At 42.1% G+C, this 18,713-nt stretch overlaps 1 protein-coding gene across 2 annotated transcripts in view; it reads right to left on the bottom strand.

The window, feature by feature from the left end:
• LOC126278346 (baculoviral IAP repeat-containing protein 5.2-B) overlaps nt 1-15,068 on the bottom strand; it is a 53,609-nt gene extending 38,541 nt beyond the window's left edge. The window contains exons 1-2 of one of the 2 annotated variants that reach the window (XM_049978386.1): nt 14,921-15,068; nt 3,572-3,676 (exon numbers count right to left, since the gene is read on the bottom strand). In XM_049978386.1, coding sequence (XP_049834343.1) covers nt 3,572-3,676; nt 14,921-14,947 — 132 coding nt within the window. In that variant the 5' untranslated portion in view covers nt 14,948-15,068. The remainder of the gene's footprint in view (nt 1-3,571; nt 3,677-14,920) is intronic. The other variant, XM_049978387.1, reaches the window with a different exon arrangement.
• Between the last annotated feature and the right edge of the window lie 3,645 nt (nt 15,069-18,713).

Raw genomic sequence — 18,713 nt, 5'->3', positions numbered from 1 at the left:
TTTAAAGTGTCATGTTCCTGCCTAACCACACACTCTGAAATTGCCGCATATTTGGAAATATACAGTGAAGTATTTGTGACAAAGAACCATTTGAATTTTACTGCTCCTCGTTTCACTCACAGGAATGTATATTGTCCTCTTCGGTTTCTGTCTAACCTAACACTCTAATAACCACACATTCGGAAATAAACAGGCCAATGTTTATTTCACCCTTCATTCTCTAACCAGACAAATGTTTAACATTAAATATCGCAGAACATATAGCATTACAATCTTAACACTAAGTTGGGGAAAAATAATGGCATGCAGCGAGTTACTAACCTATAACCTCGAAATCAGCTAACCATGACATCCATTATGCTATTAATTTCTGTCCTGAATTTTCTATTGTGCATAATTTATCATAAAATTCTAATCTTTAGATCATTGATGCTTTAACATTTAACGGTAAGTGTGACGTATTTGTGATATATTTTCAATGCACTGTTGCTTTGAAATGGCTTACTGCACACACACACACACACACACACACACACACACACACACACACACACATCTCACACTACGAATAACGTGAATAATCTAAATGCACACAATTCAGACAGAGATTGTTCAGAAGCACAAACTCCATAGTCGAAAGAAGCCCACTAGTAACGCCACAGCTGCAAAAAGTACTCTGAAGCTGTGTCCACGCTGCCATTGAAAACATGTTTCTGTTTGAAACATTATTTCCTGAAATGTATCGCACCCATTTCCAACAGTTTCTTATCTCTGTTTCTGTCCACACTGTCAGTAAACCTTTCACAGTGTATTCGCACTGTCTGAAACACTATTTGTTGCATTGTTTTCATATTGTCTGCCACGTCATGTCTAGAAACAGGGAAACTGTAATATCTGTTGCTGCGTTATTAATATTTGAAGGTTCACAGAAACACAAAGACATTGACGTTGTTTATACTTTATTTATCATGACTCATGGCCTGAAGGCCATAAGATCCTTCAGTATTTGTTAGTTTTACAGAATAAGGTTGTATTTATCAAAGAATTTTGTAATTGGTTTTAAAACTACGACATTATTTTGACGGAGTTTGTACAGTAGTTGGTAATGGTCGATAAAATCTGATTAGTTGTACAAAATTGATTTGTTGGTTTGGAAACAGTTGTCTTTGGAGAGGGAAAATATAATGTAGAGTAACTAGTCGTGAAAACTTGCTACGTATGGGAACTGTGTATGGGACAGTGTTCTAGTTTCTAAGTCATTCCATGTCAAATCACACAGGTCATATCACCCATCATCTCTAATTTTCATGAAACTTTGCGCATTTGCTTATATTTGTAACATAAGAAGTTGCGTAAAATCTTTTGCTCTCAGACAAACTGTTTTTTATATTGAATTGTAAATGTAGTGATATTCTGATGACTGGTCTCTAAGAATGTCAATGCAAAATGGTATTTATGTACATAAATGTCCGTAACTCAGGTGTTTATGAAGCTTTTGATTTGGGGCTGCTTTTTTTGTTTAAGTTAAGAGAAGCAGATACTTAAGAGAGAATTATTTAAACAGTGAAGTTACAAAGAACAGTACAAACAAATTTAATGTGTGTCAGTTTCCAGTTCCCAGAGAAAGCAAAGACATGCCGAAATATGCTATCAAATTTCTCCAACCTGGTGGGAACTTATAATTGGTCTTAAATAATTCCAAAAACAGTACACACTGTAATAAAATTATTAATGGGTTTTCCGCAGATGAACACACAAGTCTGAAATCTCAGTACTTTGTGTTGTGATGAAGAAAATTCTAAGTAAGATCATCCATACCTGACACCCACTGCTTCAGATTGTCATGAAACTTTTTCTACTTGTTACTTTCTGCATGGTGATAGTCAGTGGAAAATTTCTCATACTTCATGTAGTTTGAGGACGGAAATGGAAATTTTCTTTAGACACGTAAATGCCACAACTGATGTTTGTCATTTGGAATATATTTCTTCAGACAATAATAATAATAATAATAATAATAATAATAATAATAATAATAATAACAATAACAACAACAGTAAGTATCATTTTCTACACTCACTGTCATTTTCCCCCAGATGTCACAGAAGACATGTATCTTTATTGGAAAAAAATTAATAGCTATTCTTGACTTACGGGAATATAGAAAATCAACTGAAGCAGTTATGGTCCAAACAATGATTTTTAAATATGCAAAACACTTACTGACAGCTAATACAAGATTTATTTTTATCGAAACATTATTTAAAAAAGAAAAAATAAACAAGTTTTGATAGATACTGGACATTCGTTTAACATATAACACATAATTGTTCAGAAGATCATTCAAATCAAGATTATGTAAACTGACAACCTATAGTACGGCTGCCTTACAAAAGTACAGAGCCAAAAACTGTAAATTTAATTGAAACATTTTTGTAACATGGATTAACTTTATTTAGGGTGCATCATCTGCCTAGTTGAAGACTAACTACTCAATAGACATCTTATAGTTCCTCCCAACCATCGCACACAGATTTCCCATGGCTAGTAGCAGCATAACAGAAAAATCTGTTCTGTGCCCGTACAAATTTTTAAAGCTTTTTCTATTCTTATATTGAGCAACATATCAATCAGTGAAATAACGCACTTTCTTCACTTGGGGGTAATGCTCCGCCAGCCACTTAACCATTTCCTTCTGCACAGCATTTACAAATCCTATGTCATGTTCCATAACACTTACAAAGCAGTGGTTTACTATTACAAATTTACTTTCTTTGTGTACTACATAAACACACATGGGATGGATTATACAGCTGCTCTTTTTGGGTTAGATTTTGTTCCAATTTCTTCAATGATTTTGTCTGACAGATAAATGAGTGTGGTTTTTAAGTCCCTGTAATTTTGTTAACAAATCTATGCATTCACCAACGCTTCACCAATTCTGCCTGATCTGTGTTTATCCACTGGCTGAACTGTTTCATCATCAGCATCTTTGTAAGCTAATTTGTTTTAATAATTCTGACAGTATGTCATCACAGTGATTAATCATGCAGTATTAGTTTTCAGAGTCACACAAAAACTATTCTTGCTTTGTAACTTCATTGATGCACTGTCCTCTCAATGCCAACTGGTGTGCACAATGCAGACTGTGTGTTTATAACAGTGTTCATGCATAAATCATATCTGTACATGCAATGCTTTGGAAAATATAGAGCTTTGAAAGTGAATACATTAGCTCTTTATAAAATGATGATTAACTCTCCTTGGTAAACAGTTATTCTAGTACACCCAAGTTCTAACTGTTAGATCAAAGTGTGGGATTCAAATCGTGATAAACAATTCATGTCTACTTTTGGATTTAACAAAATCCGATTTTTGAGTGCAGGTATCTGATAAATTACAAGAAGGAATGAAACCAAATCTATACTATCCACAAATAAAAAGAAAACACTATTTCCTTAATGCATCCAAGAACTTTTACATACACACATAAAGTAGTACATACTGTGACACTAAATACATAAACTTAAGAATACACAGTTTAAAAATATACTGATTTAAGAAATATCACCTTCTTTGCAGAGCAGTTTGCATTGTCTGGAAACTTCCATTTCTTAAAAGTTTGCAACCGATCCTTTAAATTTAGCATGGGAATGCCAACATCCAAAACAACCTCCTGAAATAAAGCATACAGAATGAATATTTCATATAGCATTTCTAGTTACAAGGTTGCCACAAGTTCCCCCAAGCACAATTCCATAATTTCTAGGCAAGTTTTAGCACTTCTCCCTGAAAACTTAAGATATCTAGGGTAAGTAAAGACCTAAGTTAACCAAACAATGTAAGTAATTCTGTATTTGTCCCTCACTTCAGCAAAAATCTTAAGTACTAACATCAACATATTTTGTAATTAACTGTTTTTGTAGAAAGCAAGCCAAATAGTGTGTGTTTCAAAAGACCTCCTAAGTTATTTTATTTCAACAAAACAAAACATTTAGTGATCAACATTCACAATTCCTTGGAGTCACAAGACAGATTTATAATACTTTCACTGATTTCAGAAATACCACCAGAAAAAAGTAGGGCTCTTGAAATAAGTATAAGGGAGGTAAGAGTAGTGTAAACCGACACTATAAGTGACCACCAATAAAATGTTGGTGCAACTAGGCCTATGTGAGTTATTGTCTCTTATGGGTCGTGTCATGTCTATTATTTTACAGGTATTGCGAGATTTTTCTTTTGAGAAATATGAGTACACAGCATACAAACTGTCAGTGACTGCTCCAATATTCTTCTTATTGTCCATACTTTCTAATATATAATTTAATTTTCAAAGTACCAAATTGTACTAGAATAAATAAAATGTTTATAAAACATCACACTGTACAATGTGCTTGCAGCGAGACAATCGCAATTCCTAAAAATGATTGCCTATGGTCTCTGGCCTGCCGAGGAGCAGAGCAGTCCTGGGTCATTGGATAAACCACGAAAATCCACCGCATTATGCCACACACAAACTCGCCCAGCCTGTGGGCAGATTGGTGGCACTAGATTCAACGGGCAGGGCCTGAACATTAGGGGGAACTGATGGGCTTCAGATCAGTATGCCTGATCTGTTAGAGGTACCTGCAGAAACTGCCTGCAGTTTTGGCCCATCACGGAAGTCCAGTCTTGTGGCCAGCTATTCACATGTCACAGACACTATGTTGATGAAATAAGGTAGCAACTGGTTGGTTGGTTTACGGGGGTTAAAGGGACCAGACTGCTATGGTCATCGGTCCCTTTTTCCAAATACTAAAAACACCCACAGAGAATAAAAACGATCAACAGACGATAAGACAGACGACACAGAACAAGAAAAACGTAGACAAAGACCAGACAAGACGAACTAAAACCACACAGAGTGTGACAGTGGTTGGCCGACCATACAAACAAAAAGGGAAAAAGCCAACCACCAAGAAACACATGGGGGGAAAAAAAAAAAAAATCAAGACAAATCGTAGGCCACAGGCCAGAATCAACACAAAAACTCACACACTTAAATTAAGTGATAAAATCCCCCTGCCCGAATAAAACGCAGCACTACGTCTGCTATGGAAGAGTCGTCAGATAAAAGCGCAGGCAGCGCAAATGTCTACCTGAGCACAGTTAAAAGGGCGCACTCCAACAGAATATGGACCACCATCAATGACGCCCCACAATGACAAAGAGGGGGATCCTCACGACACAGTAAATATCTGTGCGTGAGTCGGGTGAGGCCAATGCGGAGCCGACAAAGAACGACTGATTCCCTGCGGTTGGCTCGCATGGATGACCGCCACACAGTAGTCGTCTCCTTGATACGGCGGAGTTCGTTTGGCACGGGCAGGTTGCGCCAATCAGTGTCCCATAAATCGAAAACTTTGCGGCGTAATAGTGCCCACAAATCAGTCGCCGGGAGGCCAATCTCCAGAGATGGTGCACTAGTGGCCTCTTTCGCCAGGCGGTCAACAGTTTCATTTCCGGGTATCCCAACATGGCCTGGGGTCCAAACAAAGACCACAGATCTGCCGCAACGGGCAAGAGTATGCAGGGACTCCTGGATAGCCATCACCAGACGATAACGAGGGAAACACTGGCCGAGAGCTCGTAAACCGCTCAGGGAATCACTACAGATAACGAAGGACTCACCTGAGCAGGAGCGGATATACTCTAGGGCACGAAAGATGGCGACCAGCTCAGCTGTGCATACACTGCAGCCAGCCGGCAACGAACGTTGTTCAGAATGGTCCCCTAGAGTTAGTGCATAACCGACACGACCAGCAACCATCGAACCGTCGGTATAGACAACGCCAGAGCCCTGATACGTGGCCAGGATGGAATAAAAGCGGCGTCAGAAGGCCTCCGGAGGGACTGAGTCCTTTGGGCCCTGTGCCAAGTCGAGCTATGGAACTCCACCACTGTAAGAAGTTCGCCGTCAAGATACAGCCGCGGCTCCGAGTGAACAGTGCGTCGCCAGCAGAAATGCATAACGCAGGTCTTGGCTGCCGAAAACTGAAAACCGTGCGCTACAGCCCAAGACAGCGCCTGCCAATAGAGCTGTAGTAAAGGCAGAAGTAGTCAGCATACAGGGAAGCGGAGACAGAATTTCCCACGGCCGCAGCGAGCCCGTTAATGGCTATTAAAAACAAGACACTTAGAACAGAACCCTGTGCAACACCGTTCTCCTGGACTTGGGGGGAACTATATGAGGCCGCGACGTGCTCGCGGAAGGTACGATACGACAGAAAATTGCGGCTATAGATCGGTAGAGGGCCCCGAAGGCCCCATCCATGAAGCGTAGAAAGGATGTGATGACGCCATGTCGTATCATACGCCTTCCGCATGTCGAAAAAGACAGCGACCAGATGTTGACGGCGGGCAAAGGCAGTACGGATGGCCAACTCCAGGCTCACCAGATTGTCGGCAGCAGAGCGGCCTTTACGGAACCCACCCTGAGACGGAGCCAGAAGGCCCCGAGACTCCAGTACCCAATTCAAGCGCCGGCTCACCATCCGTTCAAGCAACTTGAGAAGAACGTTGGTGAGGCTAATGGGACAGTAGCTGTCCACCTCCAAAGGGTTCTTCCCCGGTTTCAGAATGGGAACAACAAGACTTTCCCGCCATTGCGACGTAAACTTACCCTTGACCCAAATGCGGTTGTAAAGGTAGAGGAGGTGTCGCTGGCAGTCCACTGAAAGGTGTTTCAGCATCTGAGAGTGGATGCTATCTGGGCCAGGAGCGGTATCAGGACAAGCGGCGAGGGCACTGCGGAATTCCCACTCACTGAATGGAACATTGTACAATTCAGGATGGTGGGTGCAAAAAGAAAGACTCCAACGTTCTATCCGCTCTTTAATGGAGCGGAAGCCCAAGGGGTAGTTGGCAGAAACGAAATTCCGAGCAAAGTGCTCTGCCAAGCGGTTTGCAATGACGTCGGAGTCAGTACAAACTGCTCCATTCAGTGAGAGCGCAGGGACGCTTGCAGGAGTCCGATAGCCAGAGACGGCGAATCTTGGCCCAGACCTGCGATGGAGCGACATGGAGGCCAATGGTGGACACATACCGCTCCCAGCACTCCTGCTTGCATTGGCGGATAATGAGGCGGGCTCGCGCACGCAGCCGTTTGACGGCGATAAGGTGTTCGATTGAGGGATGTCGCTTCTAATGCTGGAGCACGCGCTGGCGAGCTTTAATCGCTTCAGCGATCTCAGGCGACCACCAAGGCACAGTCCGCCGCCGAGGGGACCCAGAAGAACGGGGAATGGCAGATTCGGCAGCAGTTACGATGCCGGTGGTGACCGATTGACCCACTGCATCAATGTCATCGTTAGAGAGAGGCTCAATAGCGGCAGTGGAGGAGAACAAGTCCCAGTCAGCCTTATTCAGAGCCCATCTGCTAGGGTGCCCAGAAGACTGACACTGTGGTAGTGACAGAAAGATCGGAAAGTGGTCACTACCACAAAGGTCGTCATGCACTCTCCATTGGACAGGCGGTAAGAGGCTAGGGCTACAGATCGATAGGTCAATGGCAGAGTATGTGCCATGCACCACACTGAAGTGTGTGAAGGCACCATCATTTAATATCGAGAGATCGAGCTGCGCCAATAAATGCTCAACGATGGCGCCTCGACCTGTTGCCACCGACCCACACCACAGATGGTTATGGGCGTTAAAGTCACCCAGTAACAAGAAAGGTGGTGGCAATTGTGCTATCAGAGCAGCCAGGACATGCTGTGCGACATCACAATCCGGTGGAAGGTAAAGACTGCCGACAGTAACAGCCTTTGGCGTCCACACCCGAACAGCGACAGCCTCTAAAGGGGTTTGGAGAGGGACAGACTCGCTGTGAAGAGAGTTCAGGACATATATGCAGACACCACCAGACACCCTTTCATAAGCTGCCCAGTTCTTATAATAACCCCGGTAGCCACGGAGGGCGGGGGCTCGCACTGCCGGGAACCAAGTTTCCTGCAGAGCAATGCAGAGGAAAGGGTGAAGGCTGATAAGTTGGCGGAGCTCAGCTAGATGGTGGAAGAAACCCCTGCAGTTCCACTGGAGGATGGTGTTGTCCATGGCTGAGAAAGGCGTGACGGGACTGGGAAGGGAGATTACGCCGTTGGGTCACCTGCTGCCTCCGATTTAGCACCTGTGATAGTGCTTTCCATGGCGTCTGATGGACCGGCGAGATTGAGGTCCTCAGCGGACGCCAGAATCTCCACCACATCCTCAGATGCAGAGCTGGAAGGTTGCGGTAGGATGGCTGCCACCGTGAATTCCTTGGGCTGAGAGCTCTTCTTGGGTTTCTCACGCCATTCCTTGGGTCGCACCGACTGGGAGGGCTTCACAGATTCAGTCTCCAGGACAGAGGAGGATCGTGAAGCCCTATGATCAGCTGATTGCGGGCACTTACGCCACTGTCGGTCGTCAGCCTTCTCGCTGGCGGAAACCTGGGAAGGGAGGGACCCAAGCGACCCCTTGCGAGCGTGAGAAGCCGAAGAAGTTGGACACTTCTCCGGCCTAGAAGTGGGGACGGACATCCCCGATGGGTGGGATGGTGTTGCTGCTGAGGTAGGTGGCGCAGGAGCAACCCGGTGGGTAGAGCCCCCCACTGGCGAGGGGGGAAGGAGGAGTTGTACTACTCGTCGATCCGGCCATAATTGGAGAAACAGACGGGGCTAGCACAGGTGTTGTAGCAGCAGCGTAGGAAGATGTCATTCTCACAGGATGGAGTCGGTCGTATTTCCTTTTGGCCTCAGTATAGATTAGTCGGTCCAGGGTCTTGTATTCCATGATTTTACGCGCTTTCTGGAAAATTTGGCAGTCTGGAGAGCAAGGTGAATGGTGCTCCCCGCAGTTGACACAGATGGGAGGCGGGGCACATGGAGTATTGGGATGTGATGGGCGTCCGCAATCTCGACACGTGAGGCTGGAAATGCAGCGAGAAGACAGATGGCCGAACTTCCAGCACGTAAAGCACCGCATCGGGGGAGGGATATAGGGATTGACGTCACATCGATAGACCATCACCTTGACCTTTTCCGGTAATGTATCCCCTTCGAAGGCCAAGATGAAGGCACCGATAGCAATCTGATTTTCCTTCGGACCCCGATGAACGCCCGCGGATGAAATGTACACCTCGGCGCTCTAAACTGGTGCGCAGCTCTTCAACAGACTGCAAAAGAAGATCCCTATGGTAAATAACTCCCTGGACCATATTTAAACTCTTATGGGGTGTGATCGTAACGGCAACATCCCCCAACTTGTCACAAGCGAGCAACCGTCGTGACTGGGCAGAGGATGCTGTTTGTATCAGGACTGACCCAGTGCGCATTTTTGTCAAGCCCTCAACCTCCCCAAACTTGTCCTCTAAATGCTCGACGAAGAACTGAGGTTTTGTGGAGAGAAAAGACTCCCCACCAGCCCTCGTACAAACTAAGAAGCGAGACGAATAGCTGCTACTGCCATCCTGAGACTTACATTCCTCCCACGGTGTGGTCAGGGAGGGGAACGTTTTCGGATTGTACTTCTCAGCGTTAAACTGAGCCCGAGAACGCTTAAGAGACTGCTCGCGGCTCACCACCAGCGAGAGACGATGTACCACGCTTCATTGCGGGTCATCCGCCCTGATGCCACCTACTCCAACCAAGGGACCTCCCCACGGGCGCCACCCAGCCACGGCAAGAGCCACCTGGCAGGATGGCCGTTGTCGGGAGTCTCGATACCTCAGGAGGATAGGCATCTACTCCTTGGCATACGTGGGGAGTTAACGGCGCAGGCATCAGTAGAGCGATCCCTGTGTTGTCAAGGGGCTACAACCAACAGGGTACATGGCGGCCCCACCACAACGGACCGGCTACCGTGCTGGATGTTAGGTAACATGTGGTTCACGGATGCCATCGGTGCAGAAAGAGGCACTGCACAGTGCAAGGTGTAATCTGCACGCAGAAACAGAGTCATGCCCAAGAGATGGAGAGCGGACAGGACTGCAGTTCAACGGTGTATAAGCTGGCGAAAGGTCTGATCGCAAGATGGACACAATGTAACAAGTAAGGCGCCCTTCCCCAATCGGCTTGCTCTTCGGAAAATTTTGAGAGATGGAGGTCAAACCCAGCAGGGGACCATCATATAAGGCCGAAAAGTTTGAGACTCCATTTAGTCACTTCTTACGACAGGCAGGAATACCGCGGGCCTATTCTAACCCCCGAACCTGCAGGGGGTTAAGGTAGCAACTCACCGTAAAGATTATCGCTGAGCCCGAGACAGGCACATAGAAGAGAAAAATCACAGTTTCACAACTAAATTTTTGGCCACAGCCTTTATCAGAAAACGAGAGTGCACACATATTCACACAATCACTCTGACACAACTCAAGCACACATTACTATTGTCTCCAGCCACTGCATCTACAGTCTCTTGGGAATCAGGTCCATACAAACCACTCCTCACACCCCACTGCCTCTCATCGGCAGATGCTAGATCAGTGGCAACAAGTGGTGGCAGAATGAAGGTATAGGAAGCAGTGCATGTACTCAGCTATGCCCAGCCAGTGACGATGCACGACATTGCAGTAAACAAACCATTTCATCTACTGAGACAAAAAAATTAAAAAATAAAAAAAATATTCAGTGTTCTTTCCAAATTTCCCCGATTTCCAGAACTTGTAGCAACCCAAGTTAAAAAGGTAATAACCCATTTTAAAATACAAATGTTACAAATACACAAATTTCAAGATCCACAAGGCAGTGGAATAAAGCAAACCACACCTATTACTGAACAATTAATTCTGTACAGCACTGCCAGTCTCCTTCCCATCCAAACGCAAATAATTCGGGACACTGAACTTATTGTATGCATTTAAAAAGAAATCTTATCACAACACATTTATTCTGCTTATTTATGTTAACCATATTTTAGGTAGGCTACTGAATTCACTCATTTTTTAACCTAATACATGACTTAACATTTTCCACAAAGATCTGATTACTTTCACACTTTTAGTACATGGAGTATTTCCTGCAATTTGGCTCCATTATATTTTCTACATTAACTTCCCTGACTTAGAACTGAAAACTCCATTAACTAAACTGCACACCAACAGGCCAGTCATTTAAGATACCACTGGCCGCATAAGCCATAATTGCATGGCCATTTGTAGAACCATCGGGTGACGTAGTCATCTCCTGAACTTGAGTTGGCCTTCGAAATCCAAGCTACTACAATACTATCTGTGGCTTCTGAATTGTCTTAATGAGAAAGAACCAATTTACAACCATCTCACTAACAAACTTACAAGGGGACCACAAACAATCTGATTTTTAGTAATTTTTATATTTACATGATGTTCAGAACTCAAATATCAATATGTCAAAGCAGTTCCGATGCAAAACTAAAAAATTTGAGACAATCTATGAAGTTTTCCAAGCAGTCCTTAAACCAATGGTTCAGCTGGCACCACTCTATACTAGTAATCATTGGATCACTGGTTTGAGTCTGATTTTTTTTTTTCCAATTCTAATACATCACTTAAATATAAGATCTATCATATATATGCTAATTAACGCGTATTTAATTACAATTTTTTCTGAAAAATGCTAGTGAGTTTAGGAGAAATGTGACACACTGGTGCCTCTATATAGAGAGTTAACAGACCTTATGGATAAGTGTTCACTAACTGCACAGTATGCATTTTACTCTTAGGTGACAATGACAATTTCCTTTACTTGTTCACTTTATGAAGGGTTAAAGCGCAACGAATGACAGGAGTATCTGTGTAATATGAAATTAGGAATAAGAAGTCCTGCATTTTTCCAAAATATAAAAATCAGATGCTTATTACTTAGAACATATTTGATTTACAATATTATGAAAAGGAAAGTTGCTACCCACCATATATCAAAGATGCTGAGTCACACACAGGCACAACAAAAGGACTGCCACAATGTGAGCTTTCAGTCAACAAGGCCTTTGGCAAAAGTAAACAAACACACGCACAACTGCGGCCTCTGGCAGCTGAAACCACACTGCTACTTCCTTTTCATAAACTGTTATATTCTACCCTGATTTTCCTTTGTCAGCACAGATTTCAAGATGCTCCTCCTCCTGTCACCCTGCCTTCCTTGATGAGAAACAAGCAGAGGAGGCTCAGGCGATACCCTTCTCTTCCCAGAACTGTGGGTGCTACAATACCGCCTTTACTACGAGGAAGCTAAATCACGCTTTCACTTCATCCCAATCCTCTGCCCCAGGGCGAGACGATGTTAACATTCAGATGTTACAGCACCTTTCTCTTGCAGGCAGGCACTTTCTACTTCATACATACAAATGCGTCTGGACAGAGGGCACGTTCCCCAGATGTTGGTGTGAAGCCACTGTCATACCCATACCTAACCCCGATAAGATCAAACACCTTCCTTCAAGCAACTGCTCCACTTCTCTCACCAGATGTGTTTGCAAGATGATGGAATATATTATTTATGCCCAGCTGGTACGGTGACTAGTCTCGCAATTTACTAACCACTGCAAAATGTGGATTTCAAGCACAACATTCTGCAATTGCTCATCCTGTCACTTTCTCCACCCATATCAACAGTGGTTTTCTGTGCAAATACCTGACCATGGCTGTTTTTCTCAATTTGGAGAAAGCCTTAGAAACCTGCCGGAGGACTGGTACAGTGGTTTTCTGTGGAAATACCTGACTGTGGCTCTGTATCTCAATTTTGAGAAAGCCTAAAACACCTGCTGGAGGACTGGTATTCTCTATTCTCTACATGTTGGGCTTCCATTGCTGCATGTCCCATATCCTTCAGGAATAAGACCAGAGTTTTCAAAGTACATGTTGGTTCTGCCTTGCTTGATACCTTTATCCAGAAAACTGCGTGCCTCATGGTTTCGTGCTAAGCGTTGTTCTCGTTGCTATAGTCATTAACCCTACAATGACCTGTTTCCCACCAGGCATCCTCGGCTCCCTTTTTGTTGTTGATTTTGCGCTCTATTGCAGTCTTCCACGGACTTGTCTCCTAGAGCGACATCTTCATCTTCAGCGATGTGTCTACCATCTTTCTCGTGGAGCATTGACAAATATATTCCTGTCTTAGTCTCTTCCACACGTGGTTCTGAGCCGTAGCTCCTCTGAGATTACGTAGTTAAAACACTCAATTTCAATATCTGGATTTTTCTTAAAGAATCCTTCCTTCACTATTTTGTTCAAGAAAAATCTTTGCAGGCTAACTCTTTCCCCCATCATGGGGGTGTACAATAGATTTGACATCCTCCGTAACAGATGTTTTGTTTCTGATATTAATACTTGTGAAAAAACTTCTGTATTTTGAACATACTACCTGTAAATTTATGGGCAAAGTTTTCTCATCTCTATGAAAATCTGCTTTTCTACCTTTTAATGCAGGCTATCCCATACAAGCTTCTTTTATGACTGCTGGAGGGAAGGACGTCAACTGAGAAAGCTTTTCTGAGGGACTCAAGACATTTGTACGATTCTACATGGAAGGCACAGGTCTCCAACTCTCCTTCAATTGGGACAGGTTTAGCTTAAGCATGTACTTTCCAATTCTTTCAGCTTCCATCTTGTAATGTTCAACTACAACTTTTTCACGAGACACCTTACCTTCATGTTTTCCCGTTTTCTATCTCATTCTCTTTCTTGTGGGGTATTATCTGATGGCACCATTTGCAACTTTCCTTAGAATTTCCTTATACGCTCTGCTGAACATCAATTTCTGAATAAACAACATTTTAATACTATTGTAAACCATTACGGCACTTATTACACCAACCAACATAACATTAACGGAAGTGATTCGAATTCAGTAATAATGCATAAAACTCCCTCAGGTGGGATACCATTATCTTAGATATTTGTCATTTACATACTGAACTCTGATTTATGGGTCACTGGTTTTCCTCACATCATACCTAAATTGGACAGAACTGCTGTAATTTTTCCATAGTTTGTGTCACTGGCAGGACACTATATACATTAATAGTTTCATGAATCAGCAGCATGTTTAATATCCTTCCTTTCTTTGAAAACTAAATCCGCAGCAAGATAAATATCTGCTCTTTAAAGTTGACTGAAACAAGTTTTCCTGCAAACTTACTTGAAATAGCTGACAATTGTAACAGCCGACATTTTTCCTCTCCATTGTTATATACAAGAATAACATTCATTTAATTGTATTTCCTCGACTAATTTTGTAACTTTGATAGTTGTAAACAATTCCATAATGTAACTGTAGAAGACAAAGCGTTTATGAAGAGAGAAAAAATTGTTCGGTGAACAATGGAGGGAGATGTTCGGAATAATTAGGAGCAGCAGCTAAACCAACTTATGAGGAAACGGACTGCTATGGAATACATGATTTTGTAAAATTACACTAAAACTTGGGTAGCTTCGCCAAAGGACACATCTTGGTTCGGGGAGTTCTTTTGCTCGACACCAGGGCTGCGGATGGCAGGCAACATGGATGAATTTCCTTTCAGTTGTATAAATCCTTTTATTTTCTGCGAGTACGAAACGAATAGATTATTGGATGAAACTTTACTACACTGCCAGGCACTCAATTGTGAATACGTGAGTAATCACTTAGATGTCGGCACTCTTTAACAATAGCCAACAATATTAGACATACTGAAAGGCGATGGAAGATTCCACACTCAAAGATTTTACTATTCAAAAACTTATCCAGCAGTGATTATCAAATTCTTCTCAAAAGTTCCAGAGTTTACCTTATTTTCATTCTAAACCGTGAACTTCACCTCCGCAACGACGTACGTAAAACATTTCGCCTCTCTCAAACATAGTTTCTACCGACAAAAATACAGTTCCTAACAAACTACACACATGAAAACACCAGTATCAGTAATAATTGTCAGCTATACTAACCGCTTCCTCAACGTTTGCAGCCACCATGGTCAAACACGACTTATACTCTTATTGTATTTCTATAAATACACAGCACATAGCAACATTCACATACAAACGACCCACCAAAATTCAAACTTTCCAACGACGTTAGCTCTACACAAAGACCCTCATACACAGAGACGTAACCAACCAGAGTACCTCGCGCCAGTAAAATGTTTGGCTGTACTGACGTTCTGAACCAGAAATTGACAACACGTGGCCATGCTTATCCGACTTTAAAAGAACACCTAGTTGCGCATTTTCTACTGTTCTAAAAGTAGCTACTGGACGTGTGCTACGCTTGCCTATTCCCGCATAGCTTCTTGTTTCGTCTGCTTTCTTTGTTATCTTTTGTTTTTGATTCTCTTTCTTATTTGCTAATTTTTTATGTGATTATGTTATTAACCCACTGTCTTACTAATATTTTTCCCAATAGTCGACCCTATATTTACTAACATATTCCGCCTTACAAACTTTTCTCAAACTCATATAATTTTTGGTAGGATTTTTTTTAAATATCGTGACTATTCACTGAATTTGAGAGAAGTGAAGATAATACTGTTTTTTGAGTTTTCATTGGTATGGTATACCAAAAAAATACAGGTATGTGTAACACCTCTAGACATTTCTCTCAATCATATCATATATCACTTTTCTTCTTCCTCGCTTTGCACACTACACAATTCCCGGAGGATGTTTTCTTGATCGGATTGGGAGAGATAAACCTAACAAAACCTGAAAACAATTGCTTATGACTCGCAAAATATCGAAAGAAATCGAGTGCGTTGTGCAACACTAGGGTCCGATTGTATAAACATCGCTCACTAGCGATCAAATTTGTCGTTATATCAGAAAACGAACCATGTTGAGGACTCAGCTCTATAGTATTAAGCTAAACTTGGATCCACCGAAGCAGGTTCAGATTTTATCTTAGGTAGCACATAATATGCTTGGCAAAACGGCTAAAATCGGCTATTGACACAATTATTGCGCTTCGATCGTGGAGTATGGAGTGAGTATAGCCTACTGCGCGTGTTCTCGACATCAGACCGGTCTAGTCACGTGGTACTGGGACGTCGCTGCTTGTCTGCAATTTTTGGTAACAGATAAACTTTAATATTACACGTATTCACCTGTGTTTACATACGTTTCTACACGTTTTAGTAGTAGATGAAAGGAGGGCCAATTACTTCTTCATAGGTATGTACAACAAATCTCTAATAGTGAAAATCACATTGATGTGTCTTGTATTGTAGAGCAGATTTCTGCGATTTTTTTTTGCCCATATGTTTACAAGAGAAATACTAGATAAATTTGCAACTGCATTTAAGCTGTCAGTCATTGTTTACGCATTTGCGCTATGTTCGTCTGCAGATAAAATTTGTATAAGACAGTGTGATTAATTTCCTCCAGTTTATTCAGGTCCTCAGAACCTTGTGTGTATCTAAGTACTTCTGCATGAGACAGTTTACAGCATTATATAATTTTTGTATTCTAGTTTCCCGAAATATGAACGAAGAGTCAAAATATTTCATTGCTACAAATGCGTCCCCTCCCCCCCCCCCCCTTCCAGCCACGAAAAAAATCCTGTGATGCATCGACGCCCAATACAGTGTCACTGTGACGTAATTAATTATAATGGAGATTGGACAACATGATTAAGTGCAATAGAAAACCTATTAAGGTATTGTTGGCTGCCACTTCTTTTCCCTCACCTAAAAAAAATGTAAGTATAGTTGGAACTGAACTATGATACTGTGGCGGAAAAGCACAATATCCTTGCTCTTCACAGCTTTAAATCTATTTCAGTTCCAGGTATATAATTGTTAAGATGTCCATAAGTCGCATATACATAGATTCAGAGTATTGCTGATGGTGATCTATCTGCTCTAGCAAAGAAATAACACTCTAAATACACTAAGGGCTATACGGACTAAATGAGCTGTCCAGTACCACGTGACTTGAGCAGCAGAAGATGTTGTGGACAGATTTCTCGTTCAGCGCATCCGAATGCTCACTCCATAGCTATTTATAATCTATGGCTTCGACCACAAAAACTTATCGTACGTCGTAGATACACAGTGTTTATTATCGAAGGTGTTGTGCTATAACCATAGGAGCAAGTAAAAAGAAAAAGGAGCGATCGGATCGTCATACGCTTCTCAATACGAGAAAGATTTGCTGCTGGAAATTGTGTTGAGCCAGTACAAAAATATAATCGAGAAAAAGAAAAAAACAGATAAAGGCACTGTGGCCAACAAGATGAAAACGTGGTGGGAAGTTGCTGTTGAGTTTAATTCTCTCGTAGGACCGATACCTTATGGACAGCTCGCAATCTGTTGCCATGTCTGTTTTAATCAGACCACCATACTATTATTTGAATGGTTCCTTAAGGTTAACAGTAACACACACATTGCAGTCAGTGTTTTTTTTATTTCTGTCAGTTGGTTTGATTAGATAGCCTCTGAACTTTTGTTCCAACTATTCTACAGCACTTTTCTATAAACGAAATCTCAGGTTAAATGACTTGTTATTTAACTCCAAGTGTGGATTCAACCTGTCACAGAACCTGTGGGGAGCTCGTTGGATCTTGTCATCATCGTGCTCTGTGGAAACATCTTAATTCTCATATAGCTGTTAAGTAAATGAAAGGAACCAACGTAATTCCCATCATGTAGGGTTATTGCACACAGAATTTTGCCCAATAGTGGTCCACAACGGTCGGAAAGCGGAGTGTGTGGCATGGAATGGCATGGTAATGTTACAACTATCTTCACAATCAATAATGTAGAGAAAATAGTAACAAATCGAAAAAAATTCAGGACCTTATATGGTTTCGAACTTGCGATGTTCTGCACTGCAGTCCACAATACCCCTTTTTTATCATTCATCAACATGTATCACAAAACTTTTACATTGACTTTAAATTAAATGTATAAATGGAAAGAACTTCTCTCTTGTCTATTCACTATTCAGTATTTCTTGCTTCTCGTTCTTCGAGTGTTGTTTCAGGTCATATATAGACACTCCTCCCTAATTGAAGATGTTACAAAAGAAACGTTTTTGGTTAACCCAAGATGTGTAGCGAGCAGTGAACTCCATATTCACCCATGTTACGTATGGCAAGTTACAATTTAATATCCAGTATCCTCTGCCAGTTATTTTGGGACAAGGTAGACCTTTTGTTTTAACAATTACAGCATGATAGTCAGATAAGCTGATAGGGACAACTTCATAATCTTGCACAGTTACCCCCATTGTGATACAGACTCTGTCAAACCTTGACGCTGATACTGCTGAGACATAAGTGTAATGGGTACGTGTAATGGCAAGCCACTCAACTACATCTTGCATATTCAAACCTCCAGTCATATTTTGGAGGGTACGGTAGAAGGGTGTTGTGCAGTTTGAGTCTGTCGCCCTTAAAATGCAAATGAGATGATAATGTCACCTTTGTCTATCTCATAAAGGTACTTTATCACCGAAAATCCTTTCCACTGCAGCTCTGTTGTTTGATCTGGAGGTAGTGTAGAGGTTTAAAAAGATTACCCAATTCAGGAAGCATTTGACAATGTGTCCTGCTGGCTCTTTTTCTACATCCTTTAATTCTAATCAATTTGTGATTAAAATAAAGCAAGCTCTTCAACTATAACTAAAATTGTCGTATGTCTGATAGAAATCTACCTCTTTAAAGACGACTTCTTGCAAGAAGGCAATATCAGTATCATTTGTTCTAAGAAATGTCACCAAAATGTTCATCTCTTTCTCGTTT

Source organism: Schistocerca gregaria, chromosome 6, assembly GCF_023897955.1.
Source record: "Schistocerca gregaria isolate iqSchGreg1 chromosome 6, iqSchGreg1.2, whole genome shotgun sequence".
Taxonomy (NCBI): Eukaryota; Metazoa; Arthropoda; class Insecta; order Orthoptera; family Acrididae; genus Schistocerca; species Schistocerca gregaria.
The sequence above is the reverse complement of the archived record's forward strand: the minus strand, read 5'-3'. Positions and strand labels throughout refer to the sequence as shown.